Genomic DNA, 21,843 nt, shown 5'->3' on the forward strand with positions numbered 1-21,843 from the left:
TTGCTACAGATCAGAATTTTATCACTCGTTATAGGTGCAAAATTAATATGCCTCAGGTTAATATAAACATTGGTTTCATGCCCCTGCAAGCCGCAGTGGAAACACTGAATCAATACGGCTTTCAGAAAGCTTTGCGCAAAGCAAAGCTTTGAGCAGGAAAAGGCTGACACAAAAGGGGTCCTGTGTGGACAGATGTGTCCCCAAGAAAGGCAGCAGAGCTCCAAGACCCTCTTTCCATTGTCCTTTGGCAAGGGATATCTTGGAGGAGAGTGAAAGAGAAGAGGTGGTGAGAGGGAAGCAGAGTAAATATAGCAGAAATTCTTTGTAACAACATGTAGAAAGCCTAAGCAAGAGACAGGGTATTTCAGACCCTCAAACTCTAATGTATGGGGACACGCTGGAGGGGGAGTTCTGCTTCACATACCAGATACACTAGGCAACAGTCAGAATGATTAACTTAACACTTACATAGACCACTGACGCTACCCTATAAATAGGCCTTAGCTAAGTTTTCAGTTCCACATACTTAAGGGCTTAAGTAAACAAAGGTACAGTTTAATTAAGATATCATGGCATATGGGATCAAGAACTACATACCAACCCATGCTTTTTTCTAATTTTCTATGAGTATTGCACAAACAAAAGCCCCAATCTGGATAAACTCCCAGAAGTTTAGGGTTTTGTCCAAAAATTACTTGATTCTCAAGAGTCTGCAAAATTGGCCTTATTCTCATCGGGACAATGGATTTTCCTCATGGCAATTTCAGATAAGGTGAAAAACATCATTCAAACTGCTTCTTCAAGTATTGCAGCACTGAAGTGGAAATTAGAGGGGGAAGGGGTAAGGGAGGAACTGAGGGAAGGGTGGAGGACATGGCTTTTAAAAGAAATTGGGCTAAATTCACTCTGAGTGACCATGACTTTGAAGATACTTTTAAATGAATTAATTTCCCCACAGCTCATTTCAGCTGCAGATCAACTGCAGGACATTCATTTCATTCACTTGTTGTATTTGGGCTAAAACACACATACAGCAGCGAGACACCCTGTCTGGTTGTTGTGCAGTAGGGATCTGACTTAAGCTAGTTAATACCAAATATAAGCTCTTTTCAGCTGAGTTGTTCACCCATCTGTGCTCTGTCCTTACACAGTATGTGTATTTTTTCATATAAATTTCCTAGTTAAAACTATGCTAATGGTGTTAAATTGTGCCTGTGTCAGTGGTAAATGTCTTGAGTTTTCGGAGTGGGACAGTTTTCACCCCTAGTCTAAACAAGGCCTCTGCAAATCCATCAGATGAGATTTATTTGTAAGATTGATCACACTGCTGCTCTTGCTGCAGTGAAGCTGTCTATAAAATTGTCCTGAAGCTAAATAAGTGTGTTCCCGAGCTGTTGTAAACGCCAGCGCATGGAGCGCCCTGCCCTCCTCAATTGAGGTAGCGCAAAATGGAGTCTGGGGCTCAAAAAAAGCTTCCTCACTGCTGTGCAAGTGCGAAATCTCAGGGAGGCATTTGGGTTATCTGTCAGCTTTAAGAGCCTCCATGGCACCTAGCTTGGGTGAACTCCTAGAATTCATTTAATGCCCTGATAATGGCAGCTGGGCATGCTGCTGCGTGGTATGTATTCAGTGTCTTAAACTGCATCCCAAGCTGCTCACTGGCCTCTCCTGAATGGTGCATTCTAGCTCTGCACTAAAGAAGCCTCTTTCAAACTTAAAAAATATAATAAAATCACCCTGAGGCCCCAATAAATTGATCTCTCAATTGAAATGGGTGGAAAAAATAACTGTTTTGGAATGGCTTCTACCTAGGACATTAGACAAAGTGGAAAAATAAATGATACCCTGATATCCCCTTACTGGCCTATGTCTGAGAAGAGGTTTTATTATGGTACATTTTTCTCTTTTAGCTGTGTGTTTTGTTTCTTAATTATACAGAGCCCACACAACCCTTGTAGTGCAGGGCCACACATTCTGCCTAGGCTCTTCAACAGACAGCAAACATAAGGCCGCAAGCCCCAACTGCCAGAAGATACTTGGACATAAATATATGTGTGTATATATATATCCATCTCCCTACATGTTCATGTTGACTTTGTTCAACTAAAGCTTTCCGCTGAAGCACTGAGGTAAACTTCACTCCTGTGCTTTGGCTTATTCTTTGTGCTGGTGAGAGGTGCTGGCTGGCTGGCCTGGCAGCCCTGGTGGCAGGAGGCCTCTGCTTAGCCGTGGCCTGACTGCCTAGCAGGCAGTGGCAGCAGGGAGCTCTCCTCTTGCTGACACCTTGCAATCCTGCCCAGCTAGGGAAGCATCTTTAAGTGGCTTAGACTGACTTATTTGTTTCTAGTTGCACTGGATGTATAAAAGATAAGAGTATAGAGGTGAAGGCTCTCACTGACGTACAAGGAGACTTAGATGAAAAGATGAGATAAGGTGGCTGAAATTTTGACACTGTCCTCTGAGGCTAGGATGATAGTTTTCAGCAGTTTCCAGAACTATTTCCTGAGACAAATCTGTTTTAAATCAACTAATTGAGAGGTAATTTTAATTCTAAATTGCTGTTTGCTTTTTATTTGTTCGGACTTCTGTCCCCGATACTCTTCACAATGCCTCTTTGCCAGCCAAAAGAAAAGGGCAACAATGACAGCATGACATTTTTTTTTTTTATGGACCTTTGAGAAGAAAGATGGTCAGGTATCCTGAGCTAGAATGTCTTCCATAAGGATAAACTCAAGAGGAAAACTTAGCTCCCAGCTCCAGTTCATGAAACACAACTCGGGACTTCAAGGCATTGGCTTGCTACCAATCATAAATATACTTTCATGAGCGTAGCAAAAGCATGCTCTTGTTGACATGCTAACCCCCCTCTGTCATATTTTGAGCTTCTGCTTTGAGGAATGATGATAATAAAATACCTGAGTAAAGTGGCTGCATGGATATTTTTCAGTACAAATATTTTTTCCTAGTATTGCTCTTGGAAATGATGGAATTACTTCTTTAGACATCTTCTGGGATGGGGGGCTGTGAAGGGTAGGACAGCAGCGTGCAGCAGACAGCCAATGTGGAAATAGCCAGCCTGAATAGTTAAATCTGAGAAATGTCCTAAGAAATGTAGAGAGGAGCTGGTACTACCCTACTACTATTTAAGGCTACCCTAAATAGCATTGCTTCCCGCTCCACCTGTCAGACTGAAACCTGAGGCTCAGCCTGAGAGGACACTCATCCTTGTCAGAGAAAAAAGTGCAGCAGCTGCCCTGCCTTCGCTTACAGAACTCAGGTTTTGAGGCAGCAGAGCGGAATACTTCCACTTACTGAAAACGTGACCCTGACGCTTTGTGTGCTAATAACTAGAATTGCCTCCTCCTTACATAAATTGCCAAATCTCTCAACAAACCACCTTTTTTTTTTCCCCACTGTTATCTGAGACAGACTCATTTAGAAGTACCACATTGCTGTTGCTCACAGTTAGTGTTTTTCTGAACATGTACTTGCTGTCCCATGATAAGAAGCACTCTATCATAAGAAGCACTCTACCAGATGCTTCTATCTAGTAGATATAGGAGATGAAGGCCAGTATGTTATGGAAAGGCTGCATTTGTGCAACTGAAAAATCTCCTAATGTGATGATAATATCTGTTTAAACCACAAAGACAACAGGAAGAGTCCTTGGTTGAAGGAGTCAGGCTGTAGATTGAGCTGGAGAGTCTGGGTTGGGCTCCTGTCACAGCTATCAGCTTGGTATCAGTTTCTCCATGTCTTTGTGTGCCCGTCTCCAGTATGTGAAATACATGCTACTGTGCAGGACTACTGCAAGGACACATTACTGCTGTGCTATTTGTGTGTCTTAACTGTTGCAAGGCAGGGCTGGAAAAGAGGTCAGAACTATAACTTCTTCAGATGATGAGCTTTCAGAGAATTTACAGGAAGTGCCCCAATTCTGAACGCAGAACATCCAGCATCTGTGACTGAAGAGGAAATGGTACACTACTCTTCTCCTGGGGTCTATAGTTTTGCCCTTAAAATATTTGCTTTTAAATGACATTTTGTCTTTGAATTCATTATGTTACTTTCTGAGAGAGAGTCTGCTAGCACTGGGTGGACACCCCCAGGAAGTGCCATGGTGGGGCAGTGGGACATGGTCCGTGGAAAAACTGACCTTGCTCTCCAAGGACCTGCTGCAAAGAAATAAACATGCACTTTTCCATTGACTTCCACAGACTTTGGATTGATCCCCAGATGTCTGTCAATGCTTCTTAACTGTGGCAATACAGCTATGGAAACTAAGTAAGGAGGGATGGCAATTCAGAGGAGACCAAAAATGGCATTCTTCTATTTTTCTAGCCAGGGGGAAAAGTCTTGTTGTAAATCACTGCTGATTCTCTTGGATAAGAAGTCCTGTTCAAGTGCCTGGAGTGCCTAAGGCTGACAAAACCTGCTCTTAAAAAAGAGATTAAAAAAAAAAAAAAATATATATATATACCACACAACACCTACTTTCTCACTCTTTCCCCTGTGAGTTTTTTGAAACCTCAATTTTTCAAATCTCCCAGAGCTGCCTTTAACTCAGGAGAACCTCCTTTACCCTGGGACCTCTCTAGCAGATTATCAGCTCTAAAGACAACAGCGCAGGAACAGTGGCTCCAACAAGTAGCCATTCAGATTTATGTGTGGGGAATACTTGATTTCAAACAATCTCCTGTCTGAGGGACACAGCATTTGCTCAAGGCACTGTACAAGGTTATTTAGTCTACCATTTTGTGGAGTCTTTAATAATATTTAACTTCCCATAATAGCAGTTTTCAGCTTTGCAAATAATCCAGTGAAATTTCCATCTAGTTTGGGAGAGTTGCAACTTAAAGCTCACCTTTCTGTGTTGTCTTTTTCATCTTCCAAGAATGTTAACTTTTATTTTCTTTCCAAAACCGTCTGGTTCTATATTCCCACCCCCCTTCCTGCATGCCGGATTTCCTCTGTGCAAGCCCTTAGTTTTTTCTCCAGTGTGTTTTCAAGTCTTACACCCTAGCCAGAGGTAAAAATATCCATGTTCGTGTGAGTCAGCAGAAAGCTCAGTATCTTTATTCTCTGATCTTAATGTGAATTTACTGAAGAGATTGCATCTGTATTCTGCTACTCCACCTACTCCTGTTAATCCCTGTTCTTGCAAATAAGCTACTGCTGCACAAATTGTACCATTCATAATAATTAATTCAAATGCATGAAATTTGCAAGTTAGTTCTCATTAACACCCCTGTAGCACAATCCAAACATTGACCCAGCTAGTGTTTTCAACTTAGCGTCATAAAGCTACACATATTTATTTTATTTATTGCATGTAATTTGAATTTGTTTTTCATAGAATTGTAGCATGACTCAGGTTGGAACTGACCTTAAAGATCATCTAACTCCAAGCCCCCTGCCATAGGCAGGGATGCCACCCACTAGATGAGGCTGACCAAGGCCCCATCCAGCCTAGCCTTGAACGCCTCTGGGATGGGGCATCCACAGCTTCTCTGGGCAACTTGTTCATGCTTACAGCAAAGAATTTCCTCCTAATGTTTAGTCTAAATCTATCCTCTTTTAGTTTAAGTCCATTCCCCCTTGTCCTATCATTATCTACCTGAGTAAAGTCCTTCTCCATCTTTTTTATAAGTCCCTTTTAAGTACTGAAAGGCTGCAATGAGGTCTCCACAGAGCCTTCTCTTCTCCAGGCTGAACATCCCCAGCTCTCTCAGCCTTTCTTCACAGGAGAGGTGCTCCGTTCCTATGATCATCTTTGTAGGCCTCCTCTGGACTCGCTCTAACAGGTCCACATCTTTCTTTTTCTTGTGCTGGGGGCCCCAGACCTGGATGCAGTAGTCAAGGTGGGGCTTCACAAGGGTAGAGCAGAGGGGGACAATCACCTCCCTCAACCTGCTGGTCTCGCCTCTTTTGATGCAGCTTAGGATGCACTTGGCCTTCTGGGTTGCAAGTACACACTGCTGGCTCATGTTGAGACTTTCATTCACCGTGAAAAAAAAATAATTTTTCCTAAATGCCATAAAAGGATTCAATAACTGTATTATAGAAATCAAGGCGACTAAGCACCAGGGGAAAAATTCTTAAATTAATATAATCATGTTCAACAAAAACATTTTTAAAGTCAGGAGTTGTCACTGCACTCATCTACTATGACACCTTTGTGATGAAGCACACAAAATTCTTGTTACTGGGGAAACTCTTCACAGGGGACTAGAATCCCAGAGAGTTCATGAGTTGCTAAAATTGAATGAACTCTGCTGCAAGGGTGCTCCATATATCCCATGTTACTGCCATTCAAAGTTTCTCTGGGTCATTTTGGTAGCAAGTGCACTACCTGTGTGATGATATTTATGCAACAATGTTCTTTCAAATACACAAGTTGAGGGAGCTACTCTGACTTTTGTTGATCATGAGGAGATCAACAAAAGCTTCAGGATGGTATGAATTTATTATTATTTTTTATGTGTTTATTTTTAGAAATAATGGTTATGATGTGCTGAGGTATAGAACAGTTTGGGTTAGAAGGGACCTTAAAAGATCATCAAGTTCCAACTCCCTTGCCCCAGGCAGAGATGCCACCCACTTGATCAGGTTGCCCAGGGCCTCATCCAGCCTGGTCTTGAACACCTCCAGGGATGGGGCATCCACAACTTCTCTGGGCAAATGAAAGGTAATGAAAGTTTTTGATCATGTCCCAGTATTTCACCAAGTTCATTGGCGATATGACGAGTTAACACATTAACATCACTGCCTTAATCACAAACTCCTACCCTGTGTTATAAGAGGTCATCTTTCATGTGAAAGGTACAGGAATAACCTGAAAGTAACACACTCATTAATCATTATGAGAGGCAGTCCTCACTCACATAGTGATCCAGCAGCTCCATGCATTCATGCACTTCTCTTCGTCCAGCTTCTTTAAACAGAATAGCTGTAAGCCAGTAGCCCAAGCAGTTTGCTTACAGAATCGAACCTGGATCTCTTGGGTCAAATACCACCACTTTAATCAGGACTCTGGCTTTTTCTTCAGAGAGCTCACAGTTCAGTGGGGAACTGGAGGATGTCAACCTGTGCTCTAAGCTTTAGGCAGATACTTTTTCTAGAGGCTGGTATTTAGCCAGGGGTTTGGATTTGTCTGAAGCAGGGGAAAGCTATGTATTAGCCTAAAAAAAAACAAACGAACAAAAAATCACTTCATTTTGTTCTCCAAATACATGGGAGACCTCTCCAAGACCATCTTTAAGGCTGTTCAGAAGCTGTGCAGGTCTCTTATATAAGAAACATATGTGTAAAACTACTCTCATTGGGTTAGTACTCTGGTAGACACAGTGAGCATCCTGTGTTCATGAATGCCCTGGAAACTTCTTTTTTTCTGAGTGGAAAAATTTGGAATCCAAGAGCACTTTTGCAATCAGCAGGTTCAAAGTATTCTGAAATGCCACATGGAATGTCATTAGAATGTCATAGAAATGTGGAGACCCAGCTCCTTAAAGTCACCTATTAAAGCAAACAGAGCAGTCCTAGAATTGCACAATGATTTAGTACTTTTAGCACATGGTGATGTCAGTCTGCCCACGCTGGAAGCTATAAAGACTTTCTTCAGTCTGCTGTGTCTTGCTATCCACAAAACGTAAAAGCATTTTAACCTTCACCAACAGCAATGGCATTAGTGGGAATGAACAGAAAATGACAGTGCACAATCAAGCTGCCAGGTGTTTCAATAATGAACATGTTTCCTTAAACTCTGTTCCAGCTCCTGCTGTTGGTCATTGTATTCTCCCTGCCTTTTTGAACAACTACCTCCTGTGCAGAAACTGGAAGTAGGATCTAAGGTGGCAATGTACTATTTTAGTGTGGCTGTGAAGGTCACTCTTTGTAGCCAGTCCCCAACTGTACTGTAGCACTGGGATAAAAAAGTAATATTTTCAGTATATTCTACAATGTGCAACTAAATTTCTCATATTTGATGGTACCAAAATTTTCACAGGCAAAACTATCTTAGGTGATTAAAAATTTCTTGGATACTTGACACAGCACCTGAAATTAGTTCCAATAATACTGAAGCTTTGTTCACCCATGTCTAGGTGACACTACCTTTGTGCAGGCAAATCTTCACCCTTCATACCTGCAAGGTGCTAAAACTTAAGTAATCCCTCTAGGTTTGTTCTGCATTTTCCATTGACTGACCCTTGCCTCACCTTCAAGGGGATGCCAAGCTACTCTGCTCCAGAGATGATGCACTTTGTACCATGCAGGTTGGTAACTGCCCATGATTTTACCAGCTGCATATGTCATAGGTGACAAAACTGCTTAGGAAACATGTGACTTTACTGAGGTTTTGGCGTGAATATAAAACAGGAGAATGATACCGCTATATAATTTGGTGGTTTGTACCATTGAGGGGCAAATCGTAATTGGCAAAGCTCTTTTAGCTTAGAATCCAATGCACCTATCTTTTCAACCAGGAAAAGAGTGAAAATAGTGTGTGATATTTTATTTAGAACCCTAAAAGTCTGCAGACCTATACACAAGACCTTATTCCTAACCACTAAGTATTTTTTACACTGCAGGCTTCCAGTCTCCTACCAACATTTACTGAGCACTATGTAAACTTCTGTTGTTTTTCACTATGGTGATGCTGAGTCAAAGCTCAGGTGTCTCTTTCATAGAAAGGTCATGAAGAAAACAGTCATGCTAAGTATATTTAAAATTGTTCACTTGTTTTCATGAGGAAGGTTAGGTAGTTTCAAATGCCAGGTCAGAAACTGAAGAGAGGAAAAAAAATCCCAGAGAAACTATCAAAGTGATATCAAGGATGTGTGGTGGCGGATGGTGAGAAACAGATTGGTTTAATTACATTGAACACTAATGAAAGAGGATTCTTGCATGAGATGCACTTATTTAAGATTACCATGGGGCACTGAACATTTTTTACAGGGAAGATCTTGATTTTCTGCCTCTGCCAGTACTTGTTTTTATTTCAGTAAGATAATATCATTGCTAGGAGGAAAAAGGTGGTCAGCTGGTGCTCTCAGGATTGGTCTGCTTCTCCCTTCTAGTGGGTCTGAACCCTCCAGTCAGGTTAGTCGCTTCCTGTCAAGCTTGGATCACTTTTTGCATCAGTAATTGTCATGTCTTACCAGTACAGTCATTAATCTTTCCTCCATCGATGTTTAGTACGGAAAATTTTGATTTACATTTTTTTTGCATATCATATCTGAAAAGCATTGGTTTACTTCTAGTCACTTTCATTTGTCATCTGCATTCACTACCCTCTAACTGGACTATTCACAGACCTATGAGTGAGTATATTTCTTTAGTTACAAAGTCATCAATAGGACATGATATATGAATATCTGGCAATTGAAATGCCACATGGAATTTGTAAGTAAGAAGTGTCCTGGATAGTCATCTCTTGTTGCTTTCAAACCTTTTGCCTGTGCTCTTCAAAACAAGTTTTCCTGCTCTCAGGACTATGTATCTCTATGGGAAAACTGTGTCATTTGATCAGCAAGTAAATAAATAAGTAAATAGCAGGAGTGGGTATAAGGGCCACACCTACAGTTATGCTTGCTATGATACAAGTTACAAGAGTTTTCAATCCTTCTGCTTTAGTGAATTTGTTGACTGCAATCAGGAAACAAGACAATTTCCTCAGCACCCTGTTGTGGTAAGGGAAAAGGTGGTTGTGTGGGAACAGCACAGCAAAGAGGTTGGTAGCCCACTTCATGCTCCATGCTTTGTAAACAAGCTTGTTTGGCCAGAGCTGTGCTTGGGTAAGGAGGCATCCACTGCCAGAATGAGTGTAAGACCACGTGGTGCTGAAGGACATCTTTCTAAATAAATACATATATACATAAGGATGCTGATATTCTTCTCTACTCCAATAATCTCTTGTGACCTAATGTGCTCCCTGTAGATAAAGGCCAAGTTTTCTTAATTAGAGATGAATTTCCTGAAACTTTGCCTGGCAATATATCTAGCAGATATGGACTCATGGGACAAGCTCATGCTGTGGATCACTATTAAATTATTTCATGTTGGAATTTAGCTTGGAGCAGAACCAGTTCCAGTGTATGTAACCACAAGCATCCAATTGGGTTAAGCAGTAGTGCTTGGCGTCACTGATTCTGCCACTGAGTTTGGTTAATACAAAGTGTTTGTTTTGGCACTGATACTCTATGCCCCCTTTTTGCAGAGTGTGGGGTTGTTGTGTTTTTTTTCTTTTTCTTCTTCTGCTCCCCATGGGTCTAATACTGCATTCTTCTGTGGTGACTCTTCAATACATTTTTATTTATTCTGCAGCCCTATTTCAGTGAAGAAATAAATAGCTCACTCTGATTTTTTGGCTTCTGTGTTCTTTCTTGCACTTTCCTGTTCTGAATGCAGGACTCAAAGCTCTCACTTGTAAAGCTCCTCAAGGGCACAGGTCAATGGCTGTGTAGGTCAGGAAAAGATTATAGTCGACAGCTCTGTACAGCTGCCTTCCGCCATTGTGGGGAATGGGATTTTTGTTTCCCATGGCAGGCACAGAGATAAGCTGCTGACAAAGGTCGTGGGCCTTGCTATTCCAGCAGAGGAGAAGCAGCCCTCCAGAGAAGTGTTCTCCAACTTTGACAGATTATATTAGTTACATACTCAGAGTTGGATGGCAAATAAAGCTGTGTGGAGGGGAGAGAGAAGGTCCTTTTATGCTGTGGGTCAAAATGAAAGCAAGCCTTACTGGATAAGTAATGAAAGACAGGATTGCCAATTTTGCTTAAATATGTCTTTGATGACAATAAATGTTCTTAATGCTTTATTTAATGCTGCCCATAGTTAATGGCAGAAGATGAGCCACAAAGGGTCTCAAGGATGCAGCAGGGCCTGTGGCAGCTGGGGCTCACACTGTGTAATGGCGTCCGCCTGGGAGTTGTTGCAGGCTGGGTCTCTGCAGGCCTGGCCCTGAGGATGAAGCACGGAAAGAAGGTCTGGCAGTGTGTATGGACTGAGTCTCAATTCCCTTGGTGACTGGAGACTATCAGGCTCCTCTTCCTTCGTCTCAGTTTCCATATTGGCCACTTGAGGATAGCCATAGTGGCGTGTCTTGCAAGGAGGGTCATGGTGATGGCCCTTGTTCCCACAGCCCGCTGGAAAGCTGAAGTGCTGTTCAAGTGCTAAAGAAATTCCCTCCCTGGGAAAACATATCCTGTGCACTCTCTGGCTGCATCCTTCCAGCTTGAAAACTTTTCAAGACATATATCTAAACAGTTCCCACATGGTAACACATCACTGCCCCAGGCTGCTGCTTTTGCTTGTCTGCAGCTTCCCTTCTGCTGACCCCTGAGTGGCAGCAGCAAAACAACCTGTGAACATCCAGAGCTCCATGTGCTTTCAAAAGCAGGCTTGATGTTTTCAACATACTCTCTCATTTTCCTGTGTGCAGACTACTGTCTAACATTTCTGGAAAGGCAGCCTGTGACTCTGGCCAACTTCTATGGCATTTTAAAGCCGCACATATGTTTAATATATCTACTACTTCCTTCCCCAGGGTTTCATGCTTCTCTTGCCATTCATCTTTTCATACTGTATGCATAGAAGGAGTTATCTCTAGCGTCACTACTGTAATGTATGGCACTTCCCAAAATCTACATGGCAAATCCATTAGAAACTCTAACAGCTGCAGACTAACTCCAGCAGCATGCATGCATGGTCTACCTGGTTGGAAACAATCACAAAAAGAACTTTTTCCATTCAGAATGATGAAAAGGCAGTAGAAACAGATGCATCTCCCTTCTCAGTTATTTTTCCAACTCTGGGAAGAGAAATGAGTCACTGAAATCAGGGGAGATGGTTTAATCTGAGGTGAATGGAAGGAAATGCTAGCTGAGACAGCCAGCTATTCAGAAGTGGTGAATGGCTGTGTAACTTTGTAATGGGCATGAGACTGACCCTCCCACCGAGAGCCATCTGCAAAGAGCACACAAGTCAGTAACGGACTTCCTTCCAAATTGATGGGACTTCAGACAAAGCCACAGCTCACTTGCCTGCTGCTGTCTTGCATCAGTTCCCCTACTCTCCTGTTCACCACAGTGCTGTAGTGCCTGCCAGGGGCATGGTATAGGGTGCAAACCTTTGTTCAACTACAAGCAATGAGTGGCAGCCCTGGAACCACAGCTCAGCTAAACCCTAAAGAACTTTGTTGATCCTCCCACTTTTAGGCAAAGTTAGTTTCTATACTAGTTTTCTATATTTGAGTGCTGTAAATGTATAAGGAGCAATGGTGGCACAAAGATATATGCAGAAAAAGAAAGCCTGCTTGGGAAATACAGACTTACATTGCTTCTCTTTCTCTGCTATGAAGCCAAAATAGGTGAATTTACCCACTTTTATGACTGACTCTAGCTACGTAAAGCTACCCAGTATTTCCTCTTTTAATCTGCATGAAGCAGGCCTCACACAGTGAGTGTCTAGAGCAGTCTAAGCTGGAAGCATCCTCCAAATCCAGGCCAGAGAATGGTTTCTAGAATGGCAGGAACCACTTCAGAGTGTCTGTCCTTTGCTGCATCACTGCTGCCAAGTCAGCTCATCTGGATCTCATGCCCTGAACTTTTAATGGTGTACTGATAGTGTCAGTAAAGGGTAATGGAATAGCTGAAGATGAGGAGTAGAGATGGGAGGAACTAGTACATGAAGAGGCTGAAAGCACAGCTGTAAATACAAGGTTTTAATGTGAAATACAAAGCAGAAGAGTTTGTACACAGAATTCAGGAAATGGGTATTAAGACAGGCCAGAGGAGAGGAAAGGGTGACAGCTGAGGAGAAATGAAGGAAAAGTATGTGCAAGGCAAGAGGTCGGCAGGGATTCCAGATGGCAGGGAAGTACGGAATCAATTGCCAGAAGTATAAAAAAAAATTAACATTAGAATTTCTGAAAAGAACCATTAGGGTCAGGAGTCTGGGAGATAACAGTGCATTCAGTGATCCTGTGGGGAATTGCAGACTGACCAAAGCATTGCCAGGCTTCATGGTAAGCAGGCACAGGATGTCTGGGACTCCACCAGGAAGCTCTTCTGTTGTCTATCCCAGTGACTGCTGGAGACAGAAATGGGCAGGACAGCTATCTTATCAAGGCGAGCACTGCAGGGGGTGGCTGAGCACAGCCCAGAGAGAAAGCTGTGCTACATACATAAATCTTGAATCCTGGCATTCCTTCCACAGCAATCAAACAGCAGGCTATATTTAACCCAACCTAAACAGAAACAAAGAACAGCAGGAGTAGACTTAGCTCAAACAGCTGCCACCAGCTGCTCAGAGGGGACGCAGGTAGAGCCAATGTCAGATGCAGTTAAATGAGATGGAACAGGGAACATAGCTATGCCTGAATGAACAACGCTGGCTTTTGGTTAGAGAATTTCTGCATTTTATTATTTCATGGTTAGCCAGAAGGGAGATCGAATATCAAATAAAGCAGAACATGAATGCTTTTTACACTGGGGGCAAGGCTACAGTGAACTGTGGGCAAATAAGTAGAGGAAAAGGAGGAGGATGAAGCAACAGATGCAAGCAGACCATCTTGCTACTCATGGTAAATGCTTCTTTCTGTGTCTAGTCCAGGTTCTTGGTGTCCAGTCTCCTCAGTTCTAGCATAACAAGAATCAATGAGTCCTGATTTAAGAAAATCCAAGGAAGGCTGGCTGACTGCTGATTAAAAGTTCATATCCATGTGGTACGATCAGTGGGGCTTCTCTGGGCAGCACGCTGAAGGTGTCCATATGTACTGCTGATCCCCTCAGCTTGGTTAATATACCCTTTGCCCATCTCCAAATACAGATGTGTAGTGTTGAAGCCACTACACCAGCCCCTGTCCTTGTCAGCATGGCTAGGACTTTGAGGACCACACGTTCATGGGTATCAGTGACCTTATTGACTGATTCATGAACCAAGGGCTCATGCTCTGTATACACATCAGTGTCATCCACTGGATGGAAGTACAGATAGATCACGTTACTGCAACTAGTTGTTTGCAGAACTACCTGCTCCTGAGGGATGTGTTTGCACACTTAGTGGCAATAAACTGTCACAAAACCTCACACAGAGTGAGATAGTTACTGTTATGTTTCTACCACTATATATATGCACACATGAACCACGCTACCTTCAATGAACCTGTTCTTGGATGAACCGTTTACATTTCAGAGGTGGCAAAAAGTGGGATTGTTTAATGAGTACTTTACTAATGAAATACTAATGGATATTTAATACAGTGAGTGTTGAACTTGATCACTGAACAATTACACGTCTGGTTATCATTACCACTCTTAAACACAAACAAAAGAAGCAACTCATCTACTTCATTGATGAGGGGAAAAAAAACAACAACACAGTCCCCTTCCACCCACTTTTCTGTATTTCAGATGCACCTTATTACAGTAATGCTCCCTAGATACATCAGTTGGTTTAGTGCAAACTTCACAAGGCAGAGAAAACTGCCACAAAAGCTTTGACTAGAGCTGTGAGCTTGCTGACTAATCACTCACTCCTTAATAGCTCATGTTTCCTTCTCAAAAGTCCCTGAAATGAACCTAGTGGGGGAAAACATCTGAGCAGGAATTTATGAAGTATCAAATCATTTCGAAATAGGCCTCTTTCGCAATAACTGGTACAGTTTTCTGAAAAAGGTGGGGCTGAATTCAGTTCCATGACCAGACCTTGCCATTAGAAAGTGAAGTTTCAGTTAAGTCCCCAGATAATGGAGACAAAGACAGGTTTGTTGTAGGTGTCTCTTGGTTGGTTGCTGGTTGCATTTTTTCTATAGGAACTTCCAAATCCAGGTATCTTTTTCCAGGTGTGTTCCCCATCCTGGGTTAGGCAGGGGATATAGCATAAGCAAACATTCAAATCTGTTTGCTCAGGACATTTCCAACTGATATTAGAAAGACTGAGGTTGGTGAGATCCCCATTTCTCTGATGGGGCTGACTCTTTGCAGGGAGTTATTTACTGATGCCACTTTATCAATCATCCCCCTGTACAAATGCAAGGAATTGGGCCATTATAGGATCAAAAGATTGACAGCAGCCTCATGTCTCGGGCACCTTATTCCATAAGAAAATGATTTGTGTAGCTGCCTAGATGCAGGCATGTATTCACCAGGGAGCTTGTGGGGGCTTTCGTATCTTCCATCCCACTTGAGCACCAGTTAAAACTATATGTACTTTGGTGTCACACAGCACAGTTGCAGCTGCATAGTCCATCCAGACAGATGAGAACTGCATCTGCCCATGGCTGAATGCACCATACATGCAAGCACACAGACTTGGAGTATTCAGCCTGGCATATACCGAGAAAAAATGCAAGTTGGATAGCACATGCTGCAGCTGGATGTTCTCTCTTTTTTGGCCAAAATATAAAGGCTCCTAAGCACAGGTATTTTGAGCATTCATAGTCAACTGAGTTATGAGTTGGAAAATCATCAGCCATGCAGCTATCCAGTACATGCCCTTCTTTTCTCCTGCTGGTTAATACATTTTCACTCCTCTGCAGCTTTCTGGGCACGTACTGTACCTTGTGATGACATGGGAGAACAAGGCCTTTAAGTCTTTATTAATTGTTACTACTGTATTTTTAAAAAGAGCTATTTAGGAAATTCTAACTTTTGTTACCATAGGAATGAAGCTATAAGATTCAACAGAAGAACAATTTAAACAGCAATGTTTAAGTAATTCAGTTTTAATTCTCCTCTCCCTCCAAGCTTCTCTTGGACATAAAGAAAAGGACTTTAAAAGCTCTCTCCCCCCCCCCAATGCCATTTGACTGTAGCCCAAATTAAGAGATGATGCCCTGCTATCTATAAGCAGGGCTTAGCTTATGTCCCTTCCCACCCATGGAGCGCCTCTTCTTCTTCCTGAGCAAAGCAGCAGCAAAGTGCTCTGTGGCTTAGGCAGAGCTCCTCATTGTTCTTTTCAGCTAGCTTAAAGCAATGTTTATGCAACAGTTATACAGTAAAAAACTGGGAGAATGAAGCATCCAGTCCACTGGATAAGAGTGGGTCTGGATGTTTGTACCCAGTGAGCTTGCCCAGGAGAAACCTGAGCTGATCAGTGATTTACAGCTCAGTGCAATTCTGATCTAACTGCCTTAATAGACCTCTTCTAATTGCCCCTTTCTGAGTTGATTCACTCCTATGTTTTTATTGGAAAGATTTAGGTCAACATTAAGTGATAAAAAAAAAAAAAGAAAAAAAAGAAGAAAAAAAAAAGGCTGAGTTGATTAGCTAATTCTGCTGTAATTCTGCTAGTGTTCTCCAGCAGGCAGAGGGGAGGCGAGGAAAAGGAGGAGGAGAAGAGTAAAAGCTGACACTCGGACTTGCAATTCCCCTGTTTGTTTTCTAAACCTTTGAACCATGGAAACTTGATAAGCAGTAAGAAAGTAGAGAAAAGGTTTATTTTCTTTGGCTTTAACTCTTCTTTGAGATGCTATCACTACTCTGACTTGTGAATGGTGTTCTAGTTTCCCACCTTCTGGTTGGGAAAGTTGGATTAATCGGCAGGGACTACTTTGTAGAACAAGGAGTCTTGCACCCTATTAAACAGATGTCTAGTATTAATGACAAGATTAGGATGTTCACCACCTCTCAGTAATAGTCATATCTGTATTGACTTTCATGGCGCATGAGGGACAGCTATAATTCTTATGTCCCATCCCAGCACAACACTTGTTTCTTCAGAGATGCTTTGATTTGCTAATCCAAAGCCCCTCTCAGGAACTGGGAAAGGATCTTTTCCAGGATATTACAGTATGTGTCTGTAACTTCACAGATGTTGTGAGGTGTTGAAGCCACTTGCAGAGTAAGAACCTAATGCCTGGCTCTTCTTCAGAAAATGAAGACAGAGCTAAGAAAGCAAGCCAGTGACCATATTTTGGCATGACTTTCTGGCAATTACAGTAGCCTTATTTTTCACCCAATGTCTCATTTTCATCACATGTATCTAGTCTGCTTTAGTGTCCTGCCTTGCATTCTTGCTTCTAGAGTCTGGCTTACCTTTCATCTGTCTGGCCAAGTCTATGCCAGTGACATATTGCCACAGGATCCTGTCTCTACACTGTATTACAAACTGGCCACAGGGATAAGAAATGACACAGGAACCCTAAAAAAGCCATTAATCTAGTAGGGTACTTATCTGCCAAATCCAGTTATCTGGAGACTACTTTGTGTCCAGCTCTGCTTTCAGCAAAGGTCTAACAGCGCTTCCACGTTGCTACTGTTGGTTACAGGCAAACAGGCACTTTCAGACACCACCACCACCCCTCTTAGTTCTCTGGAATTGGCTGAGTTGTCAGAACTGAATCCTTTTATGGGAACGTACAAGAGGGTTTTTCATAAGCCAGACAGAAATTCTGGGAGGCAGTTGCTGTTCTGTAGAGGTGGTTGGTAGCACTCCGTAGCCTCTCCACCCTCTTAAATTCACCTTTGCTGTGCTGCCCACGTATTTGTGCCTTCATTTTGACACAGATTCACATGCGTGGTAATAATCGAAAAGATGGGATCTTAGTCATATTTTATGTAATATCTCCCTGCATCTCAAAGGAGAGAGAAAAAAAAAAAAAAAGAGGAGGGGAATTCTGAAGGACTGGAATGTTTTTATGGTATTACACTGAAAACAATCTCCCACCTATCTCCAGGACTACAGGAAAACATTTTTACCATAAAATCCTAGTTTTCTGAAATCTATTAAGAAAAAAAAGTGTACTGTGGACAAAAATGAAAGACTGTTGCTGATCCAATGCTGGTAGGGCATTTTAACAGAGCATTTAACTTGTAGTTTTGCATTTTTAAAGATGAAGTCTCAAAAGGCTAGAAATATCAGAGTAAGGGGAGATTCACACTAGTTCGATTTTCATGAAAACTTTTTTTTCCCTGAAAATTTCCTGAAAAAACAACCACATAAGCCATCAACTAAATGTAAGATGAACCAAAAGGAGGGCCACTTAACTTACTTGCAAAACTTGGAAGGAATGGTAAAATACCAAAATAGATTTATTAAAGCTTTTCCATTTCATAAGGTATGTGGGAACAAGGTGTGGCAGGGGTGAGGGCAACAGGAGAGAAGGCACAGTTTAAACTTATCCCAGTATATTAACAGCATTCCCTCAGGTATTTTATTCAAACAGGTAGAATTTAATCTGCATTGGCTTTGTTTAAGTGGTGTAATCTCTAATGACCTCTGCCTCATATACGCCTTTTTTCCTGAAGGCTGACAGAACTACTTCACTGATAGTGTTCTGCTAAAATACCTTTGGGGTAAACATACTTTCATAAACTGGTTCCAAAGTTAACGAAACGATAATAGCAGTTTGTGGGCCACAGTCTTGACAATTCTAACATAAAAGTGACTTTGGGGAAGCAGAGTTGGTTGACAGCAGCTGAGAGTCCAGCCTAATGCTCTTATAAGTGTGTCCTGTCCCTGGCTTCTCTTGTGCAGATTTCTCTCAAATAAACAGCGCCTTAAAATTCCAGACTGGTACAGGAGCATGATTAGACTGAATCTTCTTATTTCCTCATCCTTACTGTGCATAGACATGTGAGAGTGGTCCTCAAGCTGTCAAGTTAATGCAACACCGCTGAAGTACCTGAGAAAGCTTGCAACCCTAGGGTTACACTCATTTGTCTCATCAAGGGAAAAGCTGTCTAAAGAAATGGATTTTTAACATTTATGCCTCCCCCTTGTGTTTCTCCTGTATGAACTTACCAGACTATGTTTATTTCTGAAAAGATCTCTCTGAATGCAAACTTTACACATCACATTTCGTTGGTTTCCTGCTAGGTACATAAATCCAAGAGAACACAGAGAAAAAGAATCCATTGAGGTGCTAAGCCTAAACTTTCCCACTGAAATCAACAAGAATAACAGCAAGCAACACCTATCAGAAGTCATCCAATATTTAACAGAGGGTCTGATCTTAAATGGATCATAATATAAATAACAAATAAGAAAAATAATACAAATACCTCAAACATGCACAAGCTGTGAAGGAACAAACTGAATAACACTAATTGCCTCTGTTCCAGTGGAAAAGAGGAATCTTGCCTCTGGCTTCATGAGAAGTGGCACTGAGTTGGTGTGTGAAGTTCTTGTTTTTTTTTTTTTTTTTTTTTTTTTTTTTTTTTTTTTTTTTTTTAAGCAATAGAAGTACTTTTATTTGGAGAACCTGGAGAAAGTAGTATAAAAAGCAAGGAAGAGAGAAGCCCTGGCCTTATCCTGACCTCTCTGACAAGAACAAGTTCACAGCTGTCCTTTTGCACGAAGAGTTTGTACGGTGCTGCACAGAGGGAGTAAAAAGTTACCTGATGACAAGCAGAAGGAAAACCAGACAGCAAACATACCTGACTTGCCCACACCAGCTCGACCAAAGATCGCCAGCTTCACTTCTGCGCTCTTAGCCATGCTGGAGGAACGGAGTGTCGACAAATTCACTTGATTATCAAAACTGAGCAGAAGAACTGTTCCCAGCTCCTGTCTTCAGCTTCACCATGTCATCATGACGTCAATGCAGAGCCTGGGGATGAACACCACGAGGATGGAGCTGCAAGGAGCCAGGCGCTCCCTCACTCCCCCTTATTTTTTTTTTGAAGTCATGATAATTGATGCTATGCTCCAGCTATAAATGTTGCATTAACACCACTGACACATTTGGCACTGTTTGTACAAAACCTACCGTAAGCTTTCTAGCTCTAGCTGTTTGTTTCAGGCTGGCACTGTAATACTGAAAGAGGTCCTTACTCAGCCCAAAGTACCCACCTCACAGCTCCACATAAGGTGCCTTGTTCTTTTTTTGTCCTTAGGATGCAATTGCTTACATTTGCTATATTTGCCTTAACTCTGATGAATTAGTTTTTGTATTTAAAAGCCATGACCACTCAGCAGTGCTGCCTGCAGATAGCTGATCTTTCTTCAAGCCCTCCAATTCCAGAAAGGTTTCAATTACTCAGCTGCAGTTGCTTAAAAACCTCTAAGCACTTGTACCTTGCTCATTCTGCTAAACAAAACCATACCCTGAAGTTCTCTAGCGCTCCTGGTTTAAGCTGCATCAAGCCTCATACATAACATTCACAAAACGTGGGGTTAGAAAAAGGATGCCAGAATTTCTGGTGATATGCTTTTAACTGGACACATAGGAATTAGCTCTATGCATGGCTGTGCTGCATGACCTTGAGCAAGTCACCTGACATTTCCTCGTCTCCTTGACTTCTCTGTCCTGCACAGCAGATACCATACCACTACCCGTCTTTGTAAAGTGCTTTAGGATCTTGGGCAAACACTGTTAACTATGATGATGATGATGACCTTCAACACTGAGTAAAACCTCAAAAATTTGTCTCCCTTCAAAACAGAGTAGAACTTTATGAACGCAACCTGTTATGAAGGTTTGCCATTGCGCTAAAATGACCTCTCGAGCCGTACATCTAACGGTGACACGGGAAGCTCTGGGTTATTATTACCTGCTCTAAAGCAAGCCACGTTTCAACCGCGTTCCTTGAACCGAATGCCTGAGGATTCTGTCTCTCGGAAACAGCTCAGAGAAAAAGCGAAGCGTCCTCACCCGGAGAAGGGTACCAACCTCCCTGCGCTTGATTTGGCGTACCAGCGAGCCTCAGCCCACCGGGCACGACCCGTTAACACTCCCCGGGCGCTCATCCCGTGCCGGGCAGCCCTGGGGAGCTCTCCGTGTCCCTGCCCTCCCGGGGCAGCTCCCCGCGGCCCCTCACCCATCCCCTCCGCCCGGCACCGCTCACGTTTTCTAGCAGGCAGCGACCCATCGCCGCCCCCCTGCAACTTCGGCTGGGCTCCGCTCCCCGGCAGGTGCCGCCCACCGCTGCAGGGCGACCCCGGGCCCCACCGCCCCCGGCTCGGTGCTCACCTCCTCGCCTCTCCGGCCCCGGGGCGCTCCCGCCGGAGGCAGCGGCGCGGCCGCGCACTGCGGGCACCCCGCCCGCCCCCCGCACGGCTCCGGCTCCGGCTCCGGCTCCTCCGGCGGTTCTCGGTGCCCGCAGCCCCGCGGCGGCCCCTGGCGGCCGCCGGCCGCAGGTCGCCCGAGCCCCGCAGCTCCCGCGGAGGGTGGGTGGGTGGGTGGGCGAGCAGCACCGCCCCGCGATGCTCCCCCTCTGCCAGCCTCTCCCGGAGCACCGCGCGGCTTTCCTGCAACTCGGCGTGCTGGACTGCAGCGCGGCTTTTCGTGACGTGGGATAGTGCCTCTTGTTCGCCTTGGTAAATCGTGACTAAAGTCGCTGCAGGCTCGGCTGCGTCTCAAGTGCTCGCTGTCCTTCGCTCTTATTTGCTTGATGCTGCTCTGCGGTAGCACCCTGCACAACTCTGTGTAGCGTCGGGTGGGCTCTTGCTGTCCCTCAAAGTGGTGGACAGGTTGTTTCATCAGACTGTTTTCTACTAGCACCTCACTTCTTATGTGGCGCTCCTCCTCCGTGCAGCCCCCCATGAGTTATGGCAAAGGAAAGCGTTGTTATTTCAATTTGCAAACGGGGAAAATGAAGCATGTAATTGCATCAGTGCATCCAAGAGGTCAGAGCCAGGGATAGAGCTCTGACATGGTAGGACCAAATTCATCGGACAACTCTTACTTCCTTGTTTATTAAACCACCTGGTAATGTAAAGATACATTAATAACAGATGTGAAGCAGAGCTCAAAAGCACTTAAAGTTCGGTGGATGTTCCTCCCATGTTCCTGTTCCAGCCCAGATCTGAATGAGATACAAGACGAGTAAAAGAAACAGCTCTCCCCTCCCTGTCCTTCTTGATGCAAAATTAAACAAAAGTTGGATTGGAAAAGAT

At 43.2% G+C, this 21,843-nt stretch overlaps 1 protein-coding gene across 1 annotated transcript in view; it reads right to left on the bottom strand.

Annotated features, from left to right (window-relative positions):
* The window catches only part of RERG (RAS like estrogen regulated growth inhibitor), a 106,511-nt gene extending 85,553 nt beyond the window's left edge, over nt 1-20,958 (bottom strand). The window contains exons 1-2 of the mRNA XM_032207647.1: nt 20,918-20,958; nt 19,383-19,555 (exon numbers count right to left, since the gene is read on the bottom strand). Of these exons, the coding sequence (XP_032063538.1) occupies nt 19,383-19,443 (61 nt within the window). The 5' untranslated portion in view covers nt 19,444-19,555; nt 20,918-20,958. The remainder of the gene's footprint in view (nt 1-19,382; nt 19,556-20,917) is intronic.
* Nucleotides 20,959-21,843: the final 885 nt, after the last annotated feature.

This window comes from Aythya fuligula, chromosome 1 (assembly GCF_009819795.1).
Source record: "Aythya fuligula isolate bAytFul2 chromosome 1, bAytFul2.pri, whole genome shotgun sequence".
Lineage (NCBI taxonomy): Eukaryota > Metazoa > Chordata > Aves > Anseriformes > Anatidae > Aythya > Aythya fuligula.